This window comes from Solea solea, chromosome 1, assembly GCF_958295425.1.
Source record: "Solea solea chromosome 1, fSolSol10.1, whole genome shotgun sequence".
Classification (NCBI taxonomy): domain Eukaryota; kingdom Metazoa; phylum Chordata; class Actinopteri; order Pleuronectiformes; family Soleidae; genus Solea; species Solea solea.
The window spans coordinates 34,705,412-34,733,127 of NC_081134.1; the positions used below are offsets into that span (position 1 = coordinate 34,705,412).

The 27,716-nt window shown below is 41.3% G+C and overlaps 1 protein-coding gene across 1 annotated transcript; it reads left to right on the top strand.

The window, feature by feature from the left end:
• Window positions 1–665: 665 nt before the first annotated feature.
• ube3c (ubiquitin protein ligase E3C) lies at window positions 666–27,700 on the top strand. The gene is made up of 24 exons (XM_058640549.1): window positions 666–783; window positions 1,373–1,471; window positions 1,583–1,636; window positions 2,470–2,544; window positions 3,107–3,253; window positions 3,348–3,463; window positions 3,563–3,720; window positions 4,137–4,290; window positions 5,324–5,544; window positions 5,723–5,874; window positions 6,514–6,701; window positions 9,507–9,593; window positions 9,740–9,897; window positions 11,038–11,264; window positions 13,609–13,713; window positions 14,010–14,097; window positions 16,007–16,104; window positions 16,718–16,850; window positions 18,006–18,253; window positions 21,177–21,389; window positions 23,435–23,623; window positions 23,713–23,779; window positions 23,927–24,057; window positions 26,551–27,700. Exons 2-24 carry the CDS (start codon window positions 1,406–1,408, stop codon window positions 26,719–26,721), a joined length of 3,246 nt encoding a protein of 1,081 aa, XP_058496532.1. The 5' UTR covers window positions 666–783; window positions 1,373–1,405; the 3' UTR covers window positions 26,722–27,700.
• The last annotated feature ends 16 nt before the right edge of the window (window positions 27,701–27,716 follow it).

Here is a 27,716-nt window from a genome sequence, read left to right on the forward strand (position 1 = left end):
ACTCAAAACTAAATCTATATTTGTGTAAATAGACATTGAATAAGAACAGTGACAGAGTAAGAGCCATACATCTAATGCCATGCTGTGGCCTGGAAGGAAAAATCACCTTGGGTTATGAAATTAGTGTGAGGGGCCACCAAGAGTCTTTGATCTGAAGATCTTAGTGATCGTGTTGGTGAATAATGGTCTCAAGAGGTCAGAGATGATGATGTCAATATCAACACTAAAATCTTAAAATCTAAATAATATTACATCAAAGTCTTGTCCCTTATTGTAACCAGTTAATGTATAAACTCAACCTAACAACAAATAACATTCTCCTAACTTCATCCAGAGCCTCAGAAAAAGGGATCTGCCTCATTAGGTCCAGAGAGGACTACTGGTCTACTGGCATGATCCCTAACCTTAACCCAAATACAATTAAAATAGTCTTAAGGAACTTAACCAGTTCCTCAGAAATGAGGTTCTGCCTCATTAGGACCAGGTTTTGGTCTCCATGAGGACTTCTGGACCTGACAAGGTCAGTCAGTGTTCATGCCACAAAATAAGTAATAAATACAGACAGATATGAGTCTAGTCGAGAGGCGGGTTTAAATTGTCATTGGCACCTATTCTGTCCAATCAGCTACCTGTTTTGCCGGAACCGGAAACTTCTCACCCGGCTCTTCCTTTGCAAAGTGTTGATGTTTGGATAGAGGAGGAAAAGAAGACTTGACGTTTGGATTAAGCTAAACTGCCTCTGTGTTATTGTTTCCGTTTCGCCCCCCAATTCACGAGTTAAAGGTAAAGGATTCGCGGGTTGTTGCTTCACGATTCTCAGATGAGTGTCCTGTAGTGTGAGCGATATCAAAAAGGACATAGGGTAGAAAGACAACCCCGTAAAGTCAGCATGTGTGTGTGTGCTCCGCTGCTGTGCTAACTAGCCCCCGTGCTAAACGCCGACAAAACCACGCTATTTATAAATATGTGAGTCACAACTGTGACTTGTCACTAATAAATGATTTATAATAATGTGTCTCGATTGTTGTTTGGAGTCGGATTATATAAAACCGCGTTGTTTTTAGATGTAGACAGCTGCTGAGTCATTAGCTAGCTAAGTTGACCGGTTAGCTAACTATTGTATCCAAAGTGAAGCTGTCAGCTGTGAAAGTAGCTCAATCGAACTATGTGGCGTATCGTTAAACAGTAGCACATGCTGCGGTTTAAGTCTGTTGTGTTTGGCCCCTTCAGAAATGATCGGAAAAGCACACCAACGTGATGTAATCGTTGTATAACATATTAGCCGATGTTCACCTCGTACAGGTAGTAGCCAAGTCGCGAGTCTCTTCTTTTTATGATGTTGTTTAACTTGTTTCACTTTCTCTTTTTCTAGAAATCTGAATCAGTCAATGGGAAAAATCTAACAATGTTTAGCTTTGAGGGAGAGTTCAAGACAAGACCCAAGGTGTCTCTTGGAGGAGCGAGTAAAAAGGTCAGTCAGTATCTTGAGATTTCTCACTGGGTAGATGGAGCGAGAAACAAACTCTCAGTCAGTAAGTACTGATTGTATAGCATGTTTCTTTCTCTAAATGCTGTTTTTCAGGAGGAGAAAGCATCTCTGCTTCACCGCACTCAAGAAGAAAGAAGAAAAAGAGAGGTAACTAAGTTTGTGCAGTGTTTCTCTTCCTGAACAAGTCTTAGATCCCATTCAGACTTGGTGCTATTATCTGTCCTGAGTGATTCAATCACAAGTGGACAGCTCTAAGTTCAAGTCTGAACGCACCCAATCTGCAGTGAAAGTGATCCAATATCAAAAGCTGCATTTAGAGGTGGTTTTGGGGAAGCATGTGACCACATTCCTGAACATGCAATCTGTTCTCAGAAAGCATTAGTAATTCCACTTTTGGCAAACTCTAACATGCTGTAGTTTCACTTCTGCAGTATTTTTACAATTCCATGTGCCCACACATCATTGATTTATTTTTAGTCAGCACAGCAATGTTAACAGTGACTTTTCTCATATTGGATATATGAATTCATATTACAGCAGAGTGAGTAGTAAGTTGCTTATCTCAACTGCACTTGACTTGTTTACTATCCGTCACCTTTGCCAATGCACATGCTCACATATCGATGCACACACAAACACATAGGCAGTGGACACAACTGTGCTGACAGACTTGTCTCCTCAAACAGAGTGTTTGCATTTTGTACAGTGACTTGAGATTAGATCACTTGTGGTCACGGGAAACTCATCCAGGACGTTTATTAATGCTTAGTGTGAACAGTTGTACTTAACAATGCCCACAACAGGCTTTTAATTTCACTGCATGCTTTTATTTTTGTTCTTAATTGAGAGATTCAGATTTTTGTCTTTGTGGAAAATAAGACTAGTTGTACACCCAAACTAAGAGAAAACACATGCAGCCTATAAGATTAAGTTTTAAATATTTAAATGCCGCCGTTTAAGTTGTGTTCTTTTTCACCCAGGATGAAAGAAGACGTCTGAAGAATGCCATCATCATTCAGTCCTACATACGCGGCTACCAGGACTTGAAGCGACAGGTGCGTTTGCAGAATCATTATAAAGTCTTCTTTTTAAGACGCCATACATCACCTTCAGGTGACAATAAACACTGTATTAAGATGGTCTTGAGTCAAACAAAATATCTTGAATTAATGCTCAAGTAAGTGTAAGGAAAACACCTGTTTATAGACACAGGTTCAACACGCTAAGTTGATCTGGAGGGAGTTTGTTATGAGTCACTGATGATATTTTGGTGTCAGGAGTCTCACATGAATCCGGTAACATGCTGGTAGCTTACGAATAATACTGCCTACATTGCTTTACTGATTGTTTTTAAATTACAAATTAACAGTGACAATGGTTATGCTCAGCACACATGTAGCTAATGGAAATGTGTGTGTGTAGCCTTAACAATTTGGCATTGACTGCACATCTTTCATATTTGAATCTAAAGAACTGATTATTGTCTTGGTTCAGATAAAAATAGAGATACAATGTCTGATTCACAAAACATTTTGGCACCAAAATCTCTCAACCCATGGTTGTCATATGTTTTGGCCTGTTTACCCATTAGTTCAACATGTCACCCTTGTCTTCCAGTATGCTGCCCAGAGGGCCAGGTTTGATGAATGTGTGAGTCAGACACATACAGGTGGAGCTCAGCTTGTCTTGGATGGTCCCGTTCTCTGCCTCCTATCAAGACAACTCATATTTTTTTACAGACAGAGTGTGGATGCACATAGATTGGTAAGGATTCGCAATGTAATTGATTTGCTTTACATATGCAGTTATATAGCCAGAGACCTAAATGTATACCTGTTTCTGTTTTTTGTCTTGAAAGATATGGTTGTGTCAGAATCTGGTGAAACACAACAATCAATTTGTGAAGTTGTTGGTGGGCCCACAGAAGCAGACATGTATGTTTCAGATCAAGAGGATCTTAGGCTTCTGCTGCAGGTATTGTCCTCAAAATCTTACTATTTTTAGATGGTAGATTCATCAGTGTAAAGCAACTTTCACTACTTACTGTTACTCATTCTTGTTTTTGTCTCCCAGACTGCTTCAGAACTGCAAGGATGAAAGTTTAAATGTGTCGGTTCCCATGCGGATGCTAGAAATCTTTTCTTCAGAGAGAACCTATCTTCCTGTTATTCCAGATCCTAATTATGTAGCTTCATTACTCGAGCAGATTTTGCACTATATGGTCCAGAAAGGTATGTTTACGAATGTAATCTTATCCCACTGTTTCCTATCACACAGGCATAAATTGATTTTTCTTACTACTGAAAATGTGAAACATTAATGGGTGTTTAGAGTTGTTGAATGGGTGTCAGTGTCATTTGTTCTGAAGTGTGTGAGCACTTTGGAAAGGATTAATTCTGATTGGCCTAAGTATATACAGTGTCTTTCACAGGTCAAGGATTTACAGTTTTCCAAAAGTATTACTAATTTTCAACAGCACAGTTAATATTTATGCATATTCATCAGTTCATCATCTCCTTGTTTGATTATTGGCACCACTGTTAGTGCAGGAAGCTTGTCATTTAGCTTATTAACCAGGAAATCAGACAAACTTTCTGTTAGATTACTTATTTATTAACTGCTTCTTTTCCTTTTTTCTTCTATTCAGGATACTACAGGTCGCTGTACATTCTGGTGAATCACAGACTTCCGGCCAGTCTAGAGTACAGCGACTCTCCCTCTGTCCCTCTGGCAAGCACATTGTTGGAGCACATCCTCAAACCACTGCACTTTACCTACTCCTCCTGCACAACAGGCGCAAGGTACAGCAGTTGTATAAAATTAGATAATGTTTAAACTAAATGGTGTCAGCACTGTTAATAAGGTATTGGAAATTGTTTCAAACTAATTATGGGCCATTATAAATTTGACTTATTGTGATTTTGATTTTTGTGAAAAAAAAAAAAAAGTTCAAGCCCAAAAGTAGATTGTGTTTTCTTCTCAAATGTAACTAAGCATGAATTTAGTTTATTCCAAAATGATTTAGCCGCATAGCTTATTGTTTTAAATATCTCATTACTCTAAAGACAGCGTAAGAAAATAAGCATTTGGAGGTGAATTTGCTCACCGTTATTCCTCGACTGCAAGGTGTTTATGATAATCTGAGAGAAATAAAAAAAACAGATTTGGTACTAAGTTACTTTGTTCCTTGTGCAGTGCTGTACGGCATTGCTATTTTTGTGATGACTTATTTGCTCGATTTGTTTATACACATTGGCTGCAGCGCTCCCAAAAAGTTGCATGTTTGGTAAAAAGCAAACTTAACATTTGCAGGAAGGAAAAGTGGTTGTGCCCAGGGATTTCTCCTTAAATTGTCCATTAAACTGATCAGACAAACCACAGCAGTTTTTTGTCCCCTCCAGTCAGTGGTGAAGCAGTAATTGCTTCAGAGGCCAATTTACAACGAGCCATAAAATGCCCCTAGACTTGCTCGCTCGCCAAAGTGCAGAATATCAGGCTGTTTGCCCTCAGTGTGAGACATTCTTAATAACAAACAACATGAAGACTCCTTTTCTTCTTTGAAGAAAAGCAAGGCGGGAGTGAGAGGAACTTGTGTACACAAGTGACTCCAACAGCTAATTATCTGACTCGACTCACCAGATGTGTGTGACTGAGTCACACAAAACAGCTCTGTTTGCAGAGATTATATTGTTGGGGCACACACTGAAGACAGAAATGCTGGGTCACGTTGGAGCGAACTATTCTGTCAGCGTATTTATGACCATTCAGCAATTTTATTTTCATATCTGCATTTAGTGTGTTGTTCAATGCATGTCTTGTCTTTTGTCTTTGTAGGCAGTTTGTATTTGCAGCCTTTACTGAGGGGTTCATTGCGGCACCATTTACCGAGCAGATCTTTCACTTCTTTATTCCGGCACTGTCCGACCTCCATCTCTCATTCCCGTTCGAGGCCTTCCTCAGCTCCCTTCAGGGCACCATTGGCTCCTCCTCAGCAGCACAGAGCCAGGCACCATGGCTGTTTTACTTTGTCCTCTCTGCAGGAGAGAACTGCTTAGGTGGGTGGCACAATAAAGAGGGTCTTACTCATGTCAGAGTCTGTGCCCTACCTTCTCTGTATAGACGCTATATGGTGTAAAACTGTGTTAAACAACATAAATGTGACTCATCTGAGGCTCACTTACTTATAGTGATGTGGCTGTTGGCACAATAATGAAGATGAGTGTCTGTTGGTAGGCTCACTATCAGAGGAGGGTCTCCTGCTGTACCTCCGGGCACTGCAGACACTGCTGCCGCTCCTGCCAGTGTCAGAGAGCGGCAGCCGGCCCGAGGTGAACAGCGACTCGGAGGACGAGGATGATGCTGGCATCCATCCAACATCCATGCAGGTACGATCCATTGACGTGGACACATAAGTACAGCACACATAAAGCTGTTCCAGGATGAGAAAACGGTTTGTTTTTGACCCCACTGTATTAATTGGAAATTCATTATTATGTTTGTTTAATGTTTAACCATTAACAATGGTTAATAAATGTTGTTATCAGCAGATATGTTCTTTTTCTTCTTGGTTAAATCTTGTGCATATTTACATTTAAACTTAAGTATGCATGTCATATAATATCCCTCTAAAATAAAATGGATAAAAAAGATACAATTTTTCAGATAATTTTATTGAATCTCAGTAAAAAAGATGGTTTTGAATCAATTTACAAAAATATTGAGTAAGTATTAAAGCTAGGATAGGCAGGATCACTAGAAAAACAGTTGAATTTCATCCCAGGTTGTTAAATTATGGTGTGGAGACTCTGTCCTGAGCTAAAAACACACCTCATAGAAGACTCTTTACTGAAGAAACTGAATTACAAATCATTTTTTGTGTCATGGCCCCAATTACAAATAATGCTAAAAATATGTTTTCCTACCTCAGCTTTAACTCAACATACACATATAAAAACTTTAGATTTTTCTTTGTCTCCTGTCATTACTTACTGTCTTTTTAACACACGTGTTTCCTTCTCCTTCAGGATGACACCCGGATATCTGTGCAGCTGATCACGGAGGAGTGTGTCCACAAGCTGGACACCAAGCACCAGACGAACGCCCTGCTGAACCTGGTGTGGCGAGATTCAGCCAGCGAGGAGGTTTTCACAATGATGGCATCCATCTGTCACACACTCATGGTGCAGCATCGCCTCATGGTGCCGAAAGTCAGGTACGAATGTGACGCCCCCCTCCCCCAGTGAATTAAAATATAACGGGCATGTCAAATTAAACCCGTTTTTATCATTTTTATTCAATATCATAACATTTTTTATACATCTTGTCGAGATCAGCCTTGCATCCACAGAGAGCTTGTTTACACACCTAGCTGATTGAGAGGAAAACTGTGTCTTTATGTGTTTCCGCGCTGTAAGCAGTAATGTAAATAACGGTGAAATGCGGCAGGCAGGCAGGCAGGCAGTTATCTGTGGTCCGCACCCACTGGCATTTACAACCGGTAGAGGAAGCCGGGATGTCAGGGAAGCTGTCAGTTCTGGATGAGGGCAATTACCCCTTCTCGGGTTGATTACATTAGGGCCAGGATGTCAGAGGTGGTGTGGGTTGGTGGGATGAGGTGGATGCCGCATTGACTGACAGGAGGTGATCCAGACTGAGCTTCATGCATGGTCAACCTGCTCCAGTTAATTATTAGTGGAGCCAGTTGATTTGTACGTGTGGGTGGGGATGTTTCTGTATAAAGGATCATGTCATGTTAGCAACTGTGTCTTACGACAAAACATTACTGGTTTGTTTTCCCCCCACTTTTGAAGCCCCCCAAACAATGACAACGTGCATATTGATTGTGATTTAAAACGGGACACACAGCTCAAGTCTTATGGTTAGGTAGTCATCAGAGTGTAGACAAATTTCAGCAAATTTTATTCCCCCACACAAACCCGCCAGCCCATCGTTCCCTTTAATTTTTTACTGCTTCCTCTTTCCTTTCGCTTTTACCATAAATCCTGCCCTTCGTCTTCCATCATTATTGGATATCTGTACAAAATAATTAGCTCACTGAGAAAGATTAATCACTGCAGAAGTGGACGGGATAGCTTTACAAGAGGCTAAGGGGAGCAAATTGCATCCCGGCCTTGATTTACTGCTCTTACAGCAAAAAAAAAAAGTAAGTCCGGCCAGTTGTCCAGCAGCCCTGCACACTGCCTCCTTAATAAATATGTTAAATCCCTCTCATGAAAATGCACTCTGCCTTTTTTTTTTTCAGAGGATACATTAAAAGATTTACAGTGATTGAGAACAAAAATTGACCTTTGATAGATTTTTTTAAAATTCTTCTCAACCCAGATTTGTTCTAGTGTGTGTGCTGTAATTAGACTTTAATTGTTTATTGTTGGATATTTGGTGTAATTTCGCTTTGATTGTTCGGTCTCACTGGTGTCGCACCCTGTTGCTAACGGGGCGTGCTGTGACAGAAGTGAGCACAGATGACCTTTGGTCCTTCATTTACTTTTGAAGACTTGCTGTGATTTTTGTGTCTGCTATGAGATCATGCCGTTTGCCGTGTTAATACAAGAAAAGCACATTTGTATTTAGGTGGAAACTCACTTCAGTCATTGTATCAAATATGACCCAAGAGCATGGATGTTTTTTTTTTTCCACTGCTGAATGGAGATTCTTTCATTACTGCAAAATGAAATGATCCAGCCGTGATGCATCAGGCTGCTTTACACACACACACATGCACATGCAACCCCTTTTGATGTCTTGACTTTGTTTATTAGTGGTTCATTCCATGATTGAAATGGGGGTTTGGGTTCTTTCAGGCTGTAAATCAGCATGTCAGCTGGCATTTAGTGCTTTGTTTCCCATTTCAATCAAACACCCACATCACTTGTTATGAGCCCACAGCTCCACTCCTCGCTTCTCTCCTGAGCCTTGTTGTACTGACAGATGGCGTGCGCTCGGCTCCAACCATTTCTCAAGCGGCACTGAGGGTCCTGTGACATGCTGCTCCTGGAGCTCATTTCCATTTGGGAAATTTTGAAAGGGTTTTGGTAGATTGAATGCTGGGATGGGAATTTGAGCATTGACATTGAGATGACAAAGTCCAGCAAATGCAAGATTCCTGTCATCCTTTCTCTTTTTTTTGTCTCTTAACTCCGTTTCTTCTGTTGACCTTTACTCCTTCTCATCTACCATGAACACAAGAGACACTGCCCTATTAAAGGCAAGCATCCGTATAGGTGTCGGCACTGTCACTCTTGAGACAAGGGCCTATTATATGCGGGGGCTACTTTATTTTACCTTTTAGCTTACTTACCACATTATTGTCACCTGTACTTACCCTCTGTGTGAAAAGCCATGCAATTTAGGAGCATACACAAACACACACACACACACACACTCTTGAACAAAGAGCAGCTTCACACCTTGGTGCCATTGCCCGTTGAGTGCGGATTGACTATAGCGAGGTATGTGGGCCCTCCTCGGTGTTATCATGTAATTCCCCGTGAGTGTGGAAGCATGCTGGCGCTGCGGGGTCACAGTGAGGACCAGTCTTCCCCTCCTCCTCCGTCCTCCATTGTCTTGCTTGCCTGGCCATTAACTTAAATGGGCCTCCAGCAGGAAGCCAGAGGGCTGTTTATGACCCGCACTGGGCACCATCGCCAGCAACTAGTTTACTAATGGAAGGTGCCTCGCCTAAATAAAGCTTAATGGCTCATTTAATCTCTTTTCGGCCCTCACGAGGTATAAAAGGGGAGAGAAAGGCCAAGAAAATTCTATGAGCAAAATGTTGAGTAACGATGTCATTTATTCCCCCCCCCCCCTCTCTTTACTTGGGTCCTCTGGTTAACGGGGCCAAGTTAACTGTCCCAACCTAGCAGACAGGTTGGCGGAAACTCGTTTTACTGTTCCACACGCTGATCGTGTCGTCTGATTCCTCATACGCGCTCTCCTTTCCTCTCCGAGTGAAATGTTTGACTTTAACGTGTCTCTTCCCTGTGTTTGTTCTCTGCAGACTTCTGTACAGTTTAGCTTTCAATGCACGTTTCCTGAGGCATCTCTGGCACCTCATCACTTCCATGACAACTAAAATGATCACTGGGTGAGCTAATGCAGTCCTTATTATCGGCAAATGTGTTTTTGATCTCCGACTGAGTAATTGTATAAAGATATTTGGCCTCTGCTTATATACATACAGTATGTGCTTTGTAATTAGTTTCCCTGCTCACTCCTTTTTGCCCCCCTCAGCTCCATGGTGCCGCTGCTGCAGCTGATTTCCCGAGGTTCTCCCATGTCATTCGAGGACTCGAACCGCATCATTCCCCTTTTCTATCTCTTCAGCTCGCTCTTCAGCCACTCACTTATCTCCGTGCATGACAGCGAGTTTTTTGGACATGAATTGGAAGGTAATTGAAATAGAAAAAATTTAAAACTCCCTAATGTTCTGTATCACTGTTATAGATCATCATTATTGTGTGGGTGTTTGGTACTAGGGTGATACTGCAATGGTACCCATTGTGATGTGTAGAAATTAAGGAATATGCAGTAATGTAATTTTTAAAAGTATGAGGGCAACATTGATAGCGAGGGAGCATGGCAATTTTTCAGAGTCAATATCAGTGGTGTCGTGAGTATACTGCCCCCCACCCCCATGTCACGCACCTGTGCAGACACACAAAATGTGATGGTGCTTCGCTGTTTATCATCAGGCAACAGGGAGGGAGATGTTCTTACTGGGCTGTGCCTGGGTTCACCAATAGAAAAAGGTGCCTGCAAGTTAATGCCATCTACTTAACTCCCACACCGAGAGATTTCGACACCGTCTTCTCCGCGCTTTTTTTCATGCTAGCGTTTGATAGAGGCGGTACATGCTGTGCGTGTAGAGGAGGGGCAGACAAATCAGCTGCCTATTTGTGTGAGTGAGAGAGTAGGGAGATGAATGAAAGGACGATACATTGCATTTTTTGTTGGAAAAATGAGGACAGAATCCTGTACATAAAGATCACCTCTGTTATACACACACTCTCAAGGAAAAAAATCCCCAGTGGCAGAACAAACAAAAACTCTTTTTTTATCTCATGCACACAATACATGGAAAAACATTGTGACCTGGTTTAGAGAATATCCTGAATTATCTAATTTTAAGGCAACTAAGTGACAACTTTATCTGTTTTTGAATATATCTCTGTTTCGTTTAGGTTAACTTCTCTGATGCCTTATGAACTTTTGTCAGTTATGATTAGGCACATCAGGATTTTTAATTAAGACTCTTCCGCTTAGCCAAAATTATCTATATTCAAAATGGTCTGTGAGCTGAAGTCACAGGGAAATTCCATGTTATATAGCTCAACAGAATCACAGGCATATTGTATCACTGGACTAGGCTACTGTGTATGTCAGCCATCATCTCCAATGGTTATCATATTTGATTCCTCCATCTCTGCAAAGTACTGTGTTGTCAGTTGATGAGTTGAATTCTATTGTGGCACCATGCAAATGTGCAAATCAATATCTATAAGAGACGATGAGTACCTTCTCCTCCACAGGTCAGACACAGTCCTCCATGATGCCCTTCACGCTGTTAGAGCTGGTCACGTTGTCCCGCTGCCTGAGAGACGCCTGTCTGGGAATCATCAAGCTGGCCTATCCCGAGACCAAAACTGAGCACAGAGAGGAGTACATGGCTGCCTTCCGCAGCGTGGGGGTCAAGACGAACACTGAGGTCCAGCAGCGAATCCAGGCCGAGCAGAAACGCTGGGTGCAGCTCTTCAAGGTAAGTCGTTGTATGTGTTTAGTCGTCTAAATGTTATGGCCGAATGCACTCTTTTAACCTTTTCATGTGTTCACTGTGCAATTAACACTTAAACTTTTTTGCAGACTCTGCAACATAACACACAACTATAATAAACAGCTTGACCTTGGTCACAAAGTAAAATGATCTTAATCTATCTCACCTGACAACAAGCTTTCATGAAACACCAAATGTTTCCTGTCGGCGTGGCAATTCATCTTAATTACATGAAACCTGTTTCACCTGTGTGCACTATGCAGTACTTCAATTAAACTTTAAGTCAAGTACTGTAGTGTAAATATAGTCCAGAACTGTATCAACAATCAAATTGTTCCCAAAATGTCACTCTTCTAATCCACCTGTGGCACCACAGCTCATATGTTATCAGTGAAGGTGTCATCTTTGAATAAATCACCTGGAATAATTATACCACGTGCAAGTCAAGTCATAAATGAGGTGAAACTTAACCTAAAGACTTCTTTGCCAAGAGCTTAAAACATGATCTCTCACACATTAACATTGGGCTTAACCGTTGTGTATTCTGTCTGTGCATTCAAGCAGAGTGGCCTAATGCTTGCCTGTGTTAGTGGAAATAAAGCATGTACGCATGACTGGGCAAAGACACGGTGGAGCGCTGCCATGCAGGTCATCCACTGGTTATTTACCGAGAGGAAATGAGGCAGAAGACGGCATTAACTTCATTCTCCTCGGCTCTATTTCTCATTCCACGTCCCCTTTCTCCCTTCCTCCTTTCTCCTCCCCTCCAGTCTCTGTCAGGGAAATGGTAATTAAGCGACTTTGTTCTTGGCTGTTAGTCTTTGACAGAAGGATTTAAACGTGAACACTGGTGTTCTGCGAAAGGTGGCAAATACGCAAAGAGCATGTCAGTATTTTTCATAAAAGATCTGTTCAAAGGCCTCTTGTCAGCTAAAACGACCCATTAAAGAAGTGGGAAGCGGGGGGAATGCATTTTCCAAATTGAACGGCGGGATTTACAGTCCGTTTAACGCTGCTGACCCCTAACACGCTAATGTTTGGTTCGTGTCATCAGCCGTCCCTCCCCATCTTTTATCACCTCCATTGTCGAGCTATCTATTTAATTGAAAGAAGTTAATTGAATGAAAATGATCAACTAAGCTTGTATTAATATTGCTAATGGAACTTTCTTCTTGGCCATGTTTGGAGAACGATGTCACGCAGGAGTTTGGGAAAGGCCCATTAAGGCTTGCACTTAACCCGATGGGCTAATTAAGGAATGCTTATTCATTCCCAGAGTCAGGGGGTAGGCCTCCTCCAAACCCATCGACACGCGACTTTTACAGCATTTTGCACTTGCCGTTATTGCGGACTCTCGGTTGCCTCACGGTGATTGGCCGAGATGGATTGTCACTCTATGAAAATGACGTGCTTTGGAAAAGAGAATTTCGATTGAAATAATCTAGCCGGAGTATTATATGGAAATTGAGTGGCTGTAACTGTTATGGCAAACATAAAGGTCTCCTTAATGAATTGGCAGGCATTGGCTCACGCGAGGGTTTCAGCGGCTGACTGATGGCGACGAGTCATAGCAACAGCAAACCTGTTACATAAAACTCTTTCTGGGCTTTGTTTACATTGCTTTTTGGAGGGAGTGCGTTAGACGTAGAAGAATCCAAGAAGACAATCTACTCGTGCCTTTTATTGTATCATGGTTTATTATTCTGAACCCAAATTTTAATTTTGTAAACCTGTATATTGAAATCTGCAAAGGACATTTCTGAGTTTTCAGTTCTGATCCTGGATCTCCAACTGAAATATTGAAGACAAATTGTGTATTTATCTTAAAATTTCTGTCCGTTTTTTCTCATTCAGTACATTAAAACTGAGCCCGTTAGAAAACAGATTCCTGTATGTCGGTGGACACCTGTGCACATTGCAAAGTGACGACATTACATCAGAGTGAAATACGGTCGTAACCACGAGCCTGCTGCAGGCGAGGTGAAAGCCGTGCTTCTTCTTTTTTTTCAGTGCAGTACTGTGAAACCACTGCAGCTGTGTTGTTTGAGTTCTCTGTTCCGAAGGCTGATGTCAGCAGACCTTGCTAGTAATTAACAGGCCTGGACATTGAGGGACGGGGCAGGTCGTTTTTCTTTTATACTCCCCATAAATGGCGCACTAATGGCTGAAGTCTCAAATTGCATTTTTTCCCCCCCTCTACCTCTTTGTCAATCTCGTGCTCTCTACTCTGAAATGTACTTGAAATGTATGTTTTTTTCTGTCTTAACATGGTGGGCGATGTTAATGTGTGTATGTGTGCGCCTGTCTGTGCGTTTGATCTACGACCCAGGTCATCACTAACTTGGTGAAGATGGTGAAAGCTCGCGACATTAGACGACCTTTCTGTCCGGCAGGCCACTGGCTCTCTGCTGAGGTCAACATCCGTGCTGATAAGGTACTTTACTTCCGTCACAGCGGTTTGTGTATGCCATGATATGACATTTTAAACAGCAGAGATTTGTATCTCTCATTTATTTAAGTATTAATGCCTTTTAAAAATAACTAAATAATATATGGCAGCTGAACAGGGCCACACAAAGTTAAAAAGCAAAAAGTCTGAATTTCAGAGCTTTAGAGTCCGAGTAGCACATACAGTATTATTAGTTTAAGTTTATACAATAGATGTATTTAAACAAGCCTCTTTCAGGTTGTTTTGATCAGCTGAACTGATCGATCTTTTTTCATCTTCAGGTCACACAACTGTATGTTCCCTCTGCAAGACATGTTTGGAGAACGAGAAGGATGGGTCGGATCGGGCCACTTCAGTCAACACTCGATGGTAATTAATGTTTTTTTGTCATTCCAATAATAAGCAATACTTATGAAAATGGATGGTCCAAGGAAAGCAGTTTTTTTTTTCTTTTGTCATTCATTCATTCATTCATTCATTCATCATTCATCATTCACCTACCGCTTTATCCTCCACATGAGGGTCGCGGGGGAGCTGGAGCCAGTCACGGCTGACACGTGTAGGGTACACCCTGGACAGGGTGTTTTAGTTATCTTACCCTTACAAACCTAAACCTGTCTCGTTGTTGTTTCTCATCCGCCTGAACAACTAGACTCTCGAGACGCCTGTTATTCACAATGCTGTACTTAAAGAACCCCATCATCACAGAGCTACTCCACTGGCAATGGATTCAAATTTAGATATGTGTAATGCTTGTGTCAGCTTGATACATTGCCCAGAAAATCATCCTAATTGCTGTCCAAAGGCACCTTCTCCGTGTTTGCTCTGGATGTTCTATAGAGTGCACTAAGGAAGAAGTCACTTCTCTATTTTTTATCTGTGGTCGATGAGGGAAGAAATGAGAGAAAACGTAATTTTTTTTTTTATGAAATTCTTTGCTTCACAGGAACAGCATATTACCACATTTTCCCTTCATCCACTCAATTAGGCACTCAGGCAAAATACAAAGATGCAGGCAGGGTTTCATCAGGCTCACTTTCAGCCATCCCAGGTTTCTGTGAAGTATGGTGTGAAAACAGCTGATAACAATGTGTGTATGATCTACCTAATGCCACTCGCAGGCTGTATGGGGGTAAATTCAATTAGTGTGAAAGTACCTGATGAACTCGGCCACATCTGGTCCATGTGTTTGTCTGGCCTTTTCTCATTTCCTTAAATGGACAGGCCTGTGGCTGATGAATGAGCAACGTATTGACCACTCCGAGGCCATATTTCTCCCCAAAGATGGAAACCTGATGGGAAAATGCAGATCAGATTGACTAATTGGGCAGAATAATTGAGCTGCGGTCGACGCAAAGTGAGGAAGATGAAGAGCAGTTTGGCCATTGTGGCATTTTGTGTGGGCTAAATAGACTTAAAGCCTGAGTTTAATACAAAACAAACATCAGCTTAATGGATAAGGCCCAGCAGGTGGATGTGCAGCTCACTGGTGGGTTAATTAAAAGGGTGAATAATGGAAATGTCTTTAATGGAGCCCTCTAAATAGTGCAGTCCTTACTACTAAACTAGGCTGTGTGAATGCTGTTAATGATTCTGTTAGAGGACCTACTGTATATCACCAGATGAACTTTCCTTTATCTCGTCTAACTCTCTGCCAGACTCGGTCGTCTTTCTCCACTTATTTATTTAAGATTTCAGAAGAAATAAATGTCCATAAATGACGGTGATGACACAAAACAGAAAAACATACTTGGCAAATCCTGTCCTGATTGTTGCTCTCAGTTTTTCTATTTTAATTAGTAGTACTGGTATAATGATGAGAGTTTGAGATGCTCAAATCAAATTGTGTCTTCTGCCTTTTTCTACCTCTCTGCAAGTTATTTCAACTGCATGAAGAGATGACAATAAAAGGTGAAGAATACATGCAAATACCATAGGATATTCTTTCAAATCATTATAAATTGAATTTTTTTAGAGTCATGAACCCAACTTCACTCAGGAGTTTTAAGATCATTTTGCAGGGGTAAAATGATAGTTCAGAGATATTATTGGTTAATCTAGCAAAATACAGTATTTTGTAAAATTAGGTACACAAGTTAAATTTGGCTGTCACGTGTTGTTTTAGGTTGAGGTAGGAGAAAAATGATTGAACATGTTAATTTTCACACTCCTCAAACTGGCCCTGGGACCTATTGATCAGAGATTTGTGTTTTGTTACTCTTTTCGTATTTCAGCTTTTTCCTCTTGTGTTATATGTTGTGTGTCTGTGTTTCTGCAGTCGGTTTAGAGCCTGCACAGCTGTCCGTGTCCGAGGAGAGACACCTCGCCATCCTCACAGAACTCCCGTTCGTGGTCCCCTTTGAGGAGCGAGTCAAGGTGCTGCACCGCTCTCCCACATTAACACAAGAAAATAAAACAACATTTGTCTAGTGTTAGGATTGTCGTTAGAAGATCTGATGATTGCTATAATATTTTTGTAGAATATAATGATGTGATGCAATTGAAGATTATTTTAATCTGCCGATTATTTTCTACTTGTTTGGTCCATAAAAAATGTCAGACAATTCTGGAAATGATGTTCTCAGATGTCTTCTTTATTCAGTTATTCAGTTTGAATGATTTCTTTGTTGTATGGAGCAAGTGAACCAGAAAATATTCATATTTCAAGAGCTGAAAAATCAAAAAGCTTGTTTTAATTATTGATAAAAACACTCAAACTATTTAAATTGATTACCAAAGTAGTAGTTGATTAAAGTAATGTGTGAAAGAGTTGTAACTGAACACGCGCACAATATCTTGGAGCGTCTGTGTAATAGTGAACAGGAAATGTTAATAAATTGCACTTTTCCCTTCCTCATTATTTATCAGAAACTACAAATCAGGAGAATATAACATGATTACATTTAAGTACATACATGAAGACACTTGTCAAAGTTTAACATTTTTAGAATTTGACACTGACCTTGCATGTGTTACGTCTGTCTTGCAGATCTTCCAGAAGTTAATCTATGCTGACAAGCGGGACGTGCAGGGTGACGGGCCGTTCCCCGATGGCATCAATGTCACCATCAGACGCAACTACATCTATGAAGACGCTTACGATAAACTCTCTCCTGAAAATGGTACGCGCTTTAGACACGTACAAGTGGCGCATATTATTGTCTGTCGTGGCCGTTTCACTTTCCACATTTATCTTCAACGCGATGAGCACAAGGGGAGAGGAAATGCAGTGCAGTTAATGTTGACACCGTCACTGAAACTCTTGTTATGGTCCATAAAATTTTAACATTGAGGATCAAGGTTCCAGTTTGCATTAAAGAGGAAGGCTCGCTCTCTCCTTGTGCTGAATTTCGGTAAAGTGTAATTGTGGTTCTGATTATTATAATGGATCACATAAAAGCAGAATCAATTATTTTAAGTCACCTCTTTTGTGTTTGAATTTGAAAGGGCACTTCAGTGGGGGCAATCTGATTAAAAAGAGTAGTACGAGACCTGCGACTGAAGACATGATCTATATCATTTATGTGTCTATAAGTTATAGCTGCCTTGATTTATCACTATACATTAATTATTCTGAAAGATGACCTTTCATGGAATTTGATTTGAATATTCTGAGGTCAAAAAATTGCTTTCTTGCACAACATGCGTGTTTGGGGGAAAACAATGTGATATAGTAGAATCAAGCACCCACAGTATTTTGTCATTTTATGCAACATTATTCTTTGTTTCAAGGAAAATAGGGTCCGTTTTTAGATTCGTACGCTTAATGATAATAATCCTTAAGCAAATACTGAAATGGCCCAACTACAACTGAGACATTAGAAGTGAATCTTAAAAATGTTTAGGACCAAGTTGAAAATTTAACTAGTAAACGGTATTATCTTGAGATTGATCAGACAAGTATCAGACGAGTAACCTTTACTGCTTTGGGCACTGCAGCGTAACACAGTTACAAGTCCTGGCATTGAAGTATCTGCATTCAAATCTCCATTAGTGTGCTGGAGAAATACCCTCAAAACATAAGGATGTGCAGCGTTATAGCATTTTGGACATTAAATACTTACTGTAACTCTGGAGTGAGCAGTAAATTAGGATTTCTGACATTAATTGGTATTTTATGTCGTCTCTAACAGTGGAAGCGTCACCCACAGTAAAGTATCCGTGGAAAAAATAAAATTGTCTTGCAAAGGCTGTTTATTAAGTAAAAACATAATCACACATTACTTTTACTGTCTTTTTACTTAAATTCCTCCTTGTTCTCTGTATCCTCATCTTAGAACCAGACCTGAAGAAAAGGATTAGGGTCCATCTGCTCAATGCTCACGGTCTAGACGAGGCAGGCATCGACGGCGGAGGCATCTTTCGGGAGTTCCTCAATGAGCTCCTCAAGTCGGGCTTCAATCCAAATCAGGGATTCTTCAAGACGACCAACGAGGGCCTCCTGTACCCCAACCCCGCTGCAGAAACGCTGATCGGAGACTCCTTCACACGACACTACTACTTCCTAGGCAGGATCCTTGGGAAGGTGAGCATTTTATTAAAGTCTGATGTCTGATATTTTCTTGTCCTCACATAAACCCCAACGTAACATAATGTAACCCTTAAAACAAGGAGGAGGTATGTTTAACAATAAGTATTGATGAAGGTTTTGTAGCAGACAGTGTTAACTAACATAATGATAATTTAGTTTTCTTGATTAATCGAGTATGTCAGAAAGCGTTGATTGGTGTTTACCAAACCTGGAAATAATTTGTTGTCTTGTGTCTTGTTTTGTCGACAAACCAAAATTATTCAGTTTTATTGATTTCTTTGTTATATGGAGCACATAAACCACAAAATATTCACATTTAGGAAGAAAAACAGCTAATAATCGATTAATCAAATCCTCGCTGAAGCCCTGCATCAGTCATAGTCGGTGTTGAGACTGTGCTTGCTGCTAATGCAAATTTAGAGGTTGTTCCAGGATTTGCTCTAGCAGCTGACAACGTTAAGAAATATTGCCGTTGTTTGTTTTTAAGAAGATTTTTGAGTTGGAGTTGGAGAACTCTTGCAAGCCTTAACTTTGTTAATCACCTCGGTGCATAATCTGTTGACAGCATTGTTTTTCCCTGTCCCTTCCTTCCCTCGGATTGGCACTATTTATTTGAGCCTAATGTTTCTAAATCATCCTTAATGCACGTGGTAGTGATTGTTTATCAAGATGCCTTCCTCATGGCCGGGGCGAGTGCTATCATCTCAACCTGGAGAAGAATTACCTCATGACAAGCGGTCGCCTCTCAATTAGGGCTTCCATTAGCCGATGATTCCTACCCCTTGTTTGTGTAGTGATTGCATTTGTCTGGCACTAAATCAGTGGACCTGCGCAGACAGGACATAAATAAGCGCCCAAAGCATGTGGTAATAGTGTTTTGATCTGTTTTACAGTCAAGAACATCCAGATCTCTTAACTCTTGCTCGGTTTAAAATAATCCAGTCTACTTGTAAAATGTAAAATTGGAACTCCTCCTCCTCCCCTGGTCCTTTTTCTACTCCTTTTTCCTCTCTGTATTCTGTGTAAGTGAGAAATGATCCATCAGCAGCTACAAGATCTCTACCCCCACTCCCACAACGTTGTGCTCTCAATAGCTAATGGTTCAGGCAATTAGATGGGGGGGGAAATTAATTTGAATTTGACTTTCAATTAACCCTATCTTAAGTTCCTCTTTCTCCATAAAAATGGACATTTGAGTGGCCATTTGTGAGGTGTATTGATATTTGTTTAGTGCCGTTACTGCCTGGATAAAAGGCAAGCGTTTATATAGATTGAGGATTGCATCACTGCTGCAGTGTGCACAGTGCACATTGCAGCTCAAAGGACACAGGAGATTAATACTGTTAATTAATGTCCGAGGCGTGCCATTGTTGTGGAGGTGATGTATTACAGGCAGGAGTGGCTTGTCTGGGGTACTCACTGAAATGGGATTGAACATCAGAATAGGGGCCAGTCATCATCCTTCTTCCTCACTTGTCCGCCCCGCTGGCGTGCCGAAAGATTTAAGCCACAAATGGAGGAACATGAAAACAGGATGCTTTGCTTCTGTGGTTCAAACCTCGCAGCCTGAAGACAAAAAGGTTAATTTAATTGCGACGGGAGTGTTTACTGATGTCATTTTGTCAAAACCAAATGACTCATTATGTATTCTGTGACCTGTGGGAGGCTCTCTTTGTGCGGCATTTCGCTCTCATTGGTCGAAAACCTCCAACCTCATCAGCATTGGCCTCACCACTCAGTAAACTATTAGGGGTGAGGAAAGTTTCATCTTCCTCCCTTTTTAAACACCCCCACATCTGCTCAGACTCTCCTCACTACTCTCCAGCGTCTGATGGTCGCCTTTAGAGGTGTGTGAGGTTGGCACCTCTGATTGATAGAGATGTGTTTGAAAGGCATTATAATTTTATTGATTCTTAATGCTGTAAATTAAGGAATTTATTTGGCAGCTAACAGAATGCACCTGCAATGTTGCTGGCATTTATTCCACCTGATGGTGCCGCGATCTGTATTAATTGCGTTGCCACTGCACTCACTTATATTAAAAGGCCCGGGCCATAATAATTAATTCTTTCCAGCCCAAGTCATTTTGGCACAATTTCTGGCAATAAACACCCATAAATAAAGTAAGTGGCATTGAAAAAATAAGGCTACAGTTTTTTTCCATATACTTATTGCTGCCTCTTCCCGGCACAAGTGTTATTGATAGGTTTCAAGGGGCCACGCCGCACATATGGTCTGTAACGAGCTCCGGCCGCGAGAGAAATACTAAGTGGATTATTTTGCATAAAAAATAGACAATGTTTGAAGTTGTGCAATTAACCTGTGTTTAGAAAATAGCTGTGATTTATGTGCGCGTGTGTGTTTAAGATGCATGCATTATGGAAATCCGCTAGATTTATAATCCATTTAGCTGATGCGGTCAGAGTTTTTAGTGCTATCATTTATAAAGACCTGTATATTTTAATGCCTCCAACAGGCTCTTTTTCGGACTATTCCAGTACATTAGCTTTGGGTTTTATGAGTCACCTGCCCGGCTGTGGTTCTTAATGGCACTTAAGGTCAAGGTGAGAATTGGCATTTATAAAGTTTGAGGTAGGGGAAAGGGAAGCGCGTGTGTTTGAGATAGATTGTGTCCTGTGTTTTGCTCTCAGTCACTGTGATCTGACGAGATTTACAGTCTCATCTCTTCATATTTTGATCATATTCCTTTTGGTATAAGAGCAGGATGCTAATGTGATTTTCTGTTGTAATCAGATTTTTGTGTATGTATTTGATGCAGACCACAATGTGCTATGTTTAAAGCCTTATCTCATTTATTTTGACTGATGTTTGTGGGTGAATTTAAAAGAATGGACGGTGTCCTGTTAGTGTCCTCCAGGTAACAAATGTCCCCCCCCCCCCCCCCCCACACACACAGGCGCTGTATGAGAACATGTTGGTGGAGTTGCCCTTTGCCAGCTTCTTTCTGTCTAAGCTTCTGGGAACCAGTGCAGATGTGGACATACACCACTTGGCCTCCCTGGACCCAGAGATGTACCGCAACCTTCTCTTCCTCAAAAGCTACGAGGGTGACGTGGAGGAGCTCGGCCTCAACTTCACCGTGGTCAACAATGATCTTGGAGAGGCTCAGGTAACAGATGAAATCTGTTAATTCATCCACATTTTTTTTCCATCTTTCCACCCAAGTCTGTATCTCTCATCCTGCCACCTTTCTTTCCTCCTGTTTGGGTTCCTCTTTGTTGCGTTAATAATTCATTTTCTCCATGATGTACCACTCTTGAGCTCTGTGAGAGATAAAGCACGTTGCCACTGTTGCCTTAAGCTCCGCTGCAGGGCAAGGAACACAGCAGCTCTGTTGACCATTCCACCTGCCCTTCCCCAGAAATTGTCTCACAACACGCCTGACAGAAGCAACTAGCTGCTCTTAAGCACGTCCTCTCCAAAGCTCAAGGCTGCGGAGATGAGCTGCTGCCATCACACTGAATCACCGGGGCCTAGACCGGCACTCTACCCAGAGACCCCCTGTTTGCTCAGGGCCTTAACGCGTCTTATTAGCTCTTCTCAAACAACACCTGAAATGGCCCGTGTTACAATAGTAGTAGGCTTCCTGCTCGCAACGAGCTATCGCAAACACGATAGGGGAAAACAATTTGCGAAAGATTAGGCACATACCCGTGAGCAGTCTGCCCCACATTTGCCCTCGAGAGATAGCCAAAGTAAACAAGATAACGACTGTAATTCTCTTACATTAGCACATAATCAGAATCCACTATGGGGGAGAAAAAAAAAGCAGAAAATGATTACAAATCGGCGCATGTGGTCATGCAGCATGGACAGAATAAAAGGGACCCCTTATGGAGATTACACAGTATATTATCATATAATCTAATGCAATATTGCTGCCTTTGTGAAGCTTATCAATCAGTTTTTGTTGAGACTGCGCCAGACAGTCACTGTTTAACATCTATTGTCACATTTTTGTCACTAGTTTGTGTTGTTGCTTAATAAATATCCCGTTAAATATGAGTCATGTGAAGTCTTGGGCTGAGGAACAATCTTTGTTATAAAAAAGAACTGAATAATTTTAACCTTCACATTATCACACCATGTTTGAATAATGACCATGATCCTTTCAATGAACCCCACATCACTATAAAATAACATTTAAAACCACTCATATTCACAAAAATAAGCTATACGGGAGCCCATTTAGCCTCTTATTTCACTAGTTATTCAATTGAAAACGTTTTTAAATTATACATACGCCAGATTAACATCAGTGTCTGTAGTTGTGGATAGTTTGATAAAAGGCTGAAAACGGTTAACAAGGTTAGTTTTGGCTGTTATTGATGTGATAAATCGGTGCATCTTAACTTATGCCAAACACTACTGGTGTGTGAAAACTGTTGACAGGCACACAAATCTAATTGTGATTTTTTTTTTTTAATTCAGCTACAGCTACACGGTGGGTTTTGTATCCCCTTTGTTTTCATTCAGCCTAATATAATGTTCTAAGAGCTTTAAACCAGTGTGCGTTTCCCGACACGTCACAATGCTACGTTATATAATGTTGCCATGTTTGCTGCCTTTTTCTCCCTCCTCCGTAAGCTGCTTAATTTTGCTTTGATAACACGCGATCACATTCGCTAAACGCTGGAAGAAACGGCACTGGCGGGAAAAAGAAGCCGGACATTAAATTTTGCCCCACCTTGACTGCTATGAAGTCATCATACTCCCGACTTTATGAACAGAGGTGAGCACATCCTATCAAGTGCTAACTGCTTTAAAGCTAATGAAAAGAGAACCTGGGGCCAAATTGTATTGGACCAGCTGTTCACGGTACGTGCTATATTTAGAAACACTGAAATGCACTTTAACTCACACACACACACACACACATACACACGCACACTTACCTTTAATCAGAGTGCTTTTGCAATTAAATTAAATGCACCTGCCACAATTAAAGCACTTGTGATTGTTTGTTGTCCATCTGGCAACTCAGGCCGCCGCGGTGACTTCCATAATGAAGAATGCATTGCAATATCGCTATCTGACAGTAATATTACTCAACAACAGATTGGGGAATAAATCATGTGTTTAAAAAAAAAAATATATATATACATCTTAATGAGAGTCACTTTTTTTATGTTTGTTTGTTTTTTTTAAATTTAGGTGGTGGAACTGAAGCTCGGAGGCAAAGACATTCCTGTGACCACTGCAAACCGAATAGCCTACATCCACCTGGTGGCCGACTACAGACTGAACAAGCAGATCAGACCTCACTGCCTGGCGTTCAGACAGGGTCTGGCCAATGTGGTCAACCTGGAGTGGCTGCGCATGTTTGACCAGCAGGAGATCCAGGTAATCTACTCACGACGGGAACTGCACACGAACACGGAGCACAGATGTGTCATAAAAAATCTCAAAAATGTTTGTGCTTTTATTAATAGGTGCTGATATCCGGAGCTCATGTGCCAATTAGCCTCGATGACCTGAAAAGGTTCACAAACTACTCAGGTAAGAGCCACTTATATTAAACAATCACATGTGGTGCGTGGGATGCATGAGATCATCGGTTTAGAGACTGATAATAAAGTTAATGTATTATGAGTGTGGGTTAAATACCATCCTTTTCTCCATCATCATCATCATCATCTCCTTCAGGCGGGTACTCGGCCACTCACCCCGTCATCCAGACCTTCTGGGAGGTGGTCGATAGCTTCACAGACGACGAAAAGCGCAAGCTGCTGAAGTTTGTCACCAGCTGCTCCAGACCCCCACTGCTGGGCTTCAAGGTGAGCTTTTACTAAACTAGTTAACGATAGTGAAAATGGTGGTTTTAGATAAGAAAAACAACAATTTGTGACCATATGAGCGTTTCATACAACTGGGAAGCTTATTCTAGTTTTAGTTTTTACAACAATGGAAACAAAGAAAAGTCAAAGCAGGAGTTTCTTTTACAGGACCAATGATGAGGAGAAGCGGTAACGTAAAGAAAGTGAGAGCAGAGCTTTTCATTCATAGTGAGTCGTGGCTGATAAGAACCAGAATCAGGAAGTGAATATCAGTAACTACATCACTGATTTCAAAGGCCTTTGTTTTTTGCTGGTCCAGACTAAAAATGTAGCCCCAGAATTATCAAACAAAAAAAATAAACTTCTCAGTTTCCGTGGTTCAAAAACACTGGGACAGTGAGGATGTGGGTGTATCAACAGAATTGATGTATTTTTCCACAAGGGAATGAATTGTCTACTACTTATATCCTTTAATATCTCAATGCTTTCCAAACCCAACAGAAGGGCGTTCCTAATGTGCTTGTAATGAAAATACTCAGACCGATAAGAGCCCTCAAAACAATCATTTTCCAATTAGGCACCGATAAGACGGGGCCAGCTCTGCGAAGCCTTATCTCCACGTCCACTGTTGTTTTATAGTTCATGACCTTTCTCTGCTGAAGAGCTCCTTCTGCAGCTCTGTCTGTGTGTGTGTGTGTGTGTATGTGTGTGTGTGTGGGCTTGGTCAGAGTTCCTGGCTGGACAAATATTTCCATTCAAAACTAACCAGATAGCAGCTTGAACCTTGAACTTTTGCCTCCCGTGTGACATGGAAACTATCCCCGCGCGCGTCTTGGAGCAGTGCTGCGTTATGCCCTTCTATTTTTTAAATGATTTTCCTCACGTATTGGAAACCATTTCACTTTCTTCCTGACATGATTTGTGGGACACTTAAGTAGTCCGAGATGGGAGGGAGGAGGGGGGCAGAAAGTGTTGCTCAAGACCATTAAAGAGTTTTTATGTCTTACTTCGTCTCACCGGGAGCTGTAATTATCATATGATTGGTTTTAGCACTTTTTATGACTGTCATTAGTTAAGAAAATCTAAAATAGTGTTCCACAGTTGAGTGATGGAACAAGCTCCCTAAAATCCCTTACATTCCCTCCTCCAGAGGTTTAAGAGTTGTCTTCTCTCCACATTTAATCAATTTGACTTTGGCCCATGTGTGGATGCCCCCCCATCCCTTCTCCCGGGCCAGAAAGGGGCAGTCATTCGTAGGGGGAGTGGCCCTTGACCCGGGCAGTAGCCTGAGCCAGCTAAGCCTTAATTAGCTGTCGTGAAACGGTCCAGGATTCATTAGAGGAGAAATAGCTCTGTCAGGAGAAGCATTTAAAAAAGATGATGGAAACTCTAGTCTTTTTTTCCCCCCTCAAAATGATAGCCACGCTAATGACAATTTCTCAATAAGCAACGATAGTTTAATACGGTAATTGTCAGAAAAATGGGGTCATTACGGCTAAGCCCCCAAAGAGCCATTTAATCGGGCGAGTATTGCCACTGAACCGTAAACGCTAACTTTAAATAGCTGGATGAAATCAGGCCGAGCGCAGCTCATTCCTCGGCCCCCGACTCGTGATGGAAACGGTCAGTGTCACAGTCTGCAGATGAGGTGGCCTCATCACACAGATGATGATTTTAAAAAAAAAAGAAATATGCTAGATAGACAACATGAAATGACCATTCCTTCAATGTCTCATCTTAGGGTCGAACTGTGAGCCAGTATTTCCTAAATGTATCCTTCCGTTGTAATAGCTAAGCGCTTAATGTCTCTTTTTGGACATGTGTGGAATTTGACATTTATTACTTAATTGGAGATTGCTTTTGGACACCGTGATTATCGCTGACACGAGCCGACTCGCGGTGTAGTTTTTCCTTCTGTCTTCAAACGCCTCGTTAAATCTTTCCTTTGAGCTGTGCGCCCGTAGTAGACCTTCAACCGTCTTAAATCTGACTGTCAAAATGAATTATTTTCCTTTTAAAAATGTCAATTCATCCTTAAATCCTGCATATAAAGGTCTAAAAATGCCAGAGACGCAATAAACTAGATTTTTTTTCCTATAATTATGGGAGTTAAATCAGTGTAAAAACACAAACTGAGAGGTTAAAAAAATGCTAATCTTGTGGAGAATGTAGCTGTTATTGCAGGTGTATAACTTGTGATGTGAGTCAGATATAGAAAGGGCACTTCAATGTCTGTCTGCTCACTTTAGATTTGAACTTTTGCTCATGTTTTCATTTGCTCATGTTTTTTGAAGTGCAAACAACGGCCTGGATCAAGGCTGGACTAGACGATCGTACTGTGTATCGATTGTTCTGCTGCTAAGAACAGGCAACTGTTTTCTGTTCAATGTGAAAAAGGTGGAGAAAAGTCCTGCACCTGCAGCGACCTTGTTGAGTTTGAATCTCCACTCACAGCCAGTTGTTGTCCCGTGCGTCTTACATTTATGAACACAGGAACTTTACCCGGCCTTCTGCATCCACAACGGCGGCGCCGACCTGGAGCGTCTGCCCACCGCCAGCACCTGCATGAACCTGCTCAAGCTCCCAGAGTTCTGCGACGAGCAGCTCATGAGGAACAAGCTGCTGTACGCCATCGAGTCCTCTGCCGGGTTTGAGCTGAGCTGAGGAGGACGAAGTCTTCCTTCCCTCCCCTGCATCAATGGACTCAAAAAAAAAAAGTTGTGGGACTGAAAGACAAAAGAAGGAAAGTAAATGATGCACTGACCTGCCTGATTTACTGTGTGTCTGTGTCTGTGTGTGTGTGTGTGTGTGTGTGAGAGAGAGGGAATGATCGCTGAGAGACTGAAAAGAAAGGGGGTGCAAGGATGAGGAAGCCTTTTTTTTTAAATAAAAAAAAAAATCCTTCTTGCTTTTAAGTAATTTAAATGTTTAATCATGTGTGAGAACACTTCGCGTGAAGTGATCCGGCTCAACTCTGCGGAAATATTACAGCGCTGAAATAAAATTGACAGTAGCAGCAGCTCTTTCATGTGTAATCTCCAACATTGAACGGACAGTTATTTTTCACCAAAGATTTGAGTGGTGTCATATTTTCAAAAAAAAAGGCAATAGAACAACAGAAGGAGAAACAGGCTGCGGGACTCGCGTGGGTGAGACCAAAGGGCTGCGGAGGAGCTTTTGTGTGTAGCCAACCTGTGTTTTCCCACATAGACGTTTTTGTGATATCTCACTTTTAAAGGCATCAACTGTCATGTCTGACGAGCAACACCGTCAGTGTGCACATGCCAATAGAGTGCAAATGGCTTATTTTACTGGTAAGTATTATACGTCTAGGATTTGTGAATATGTACATGTTTACAACTACTCTTGTATTTTTCATTTATTCTGTATTTGTACAGGTTTTTTTTTTCTTTCCTGTGTGCGTGTGTGTGTGTGAGTGTGTGTGTGTGTGAGTGAGTGATTGGAGGCCTCATGTTTTCTCACACGCTTGCTAAAGTGAACAATCCTCCCTTGGTCAGTGCCTGAGAGTTTGTTTTAGGGGGGAAACTACAGAGCGAGTCGGCTTACAAATGATCGGTGTATCAAAAAGGGTGAAGAAAAAAAAGGGTGTATGAAATTGAATAAACCCGCTTTTCTTTTTGCATTTTCCTTCCGTAAGT

Coding starts and splice junctions, on each gene's coding strand:
- ube3c (XM_058640549.1), top strand. CDS start 1,406: ATGTTTAGCTTTGAGGGAGAGTTCAAGACAAGACCCAAGGTGTCTCTT. Junction 3,721..4,136: donor GCACTATATGGTCCAGAAAG/GTATGTTTACGA, acceptor TCTTCTATTCAG/GATACTACAGGTCGCTGTAC. Junction 9,594..9,739: donor ACAACTAAAATGATCACTGG/GTGAGCTAATGC, acceptor TGCCCCCCTCAG/CTCCATGGTGCCGCTGCTGC.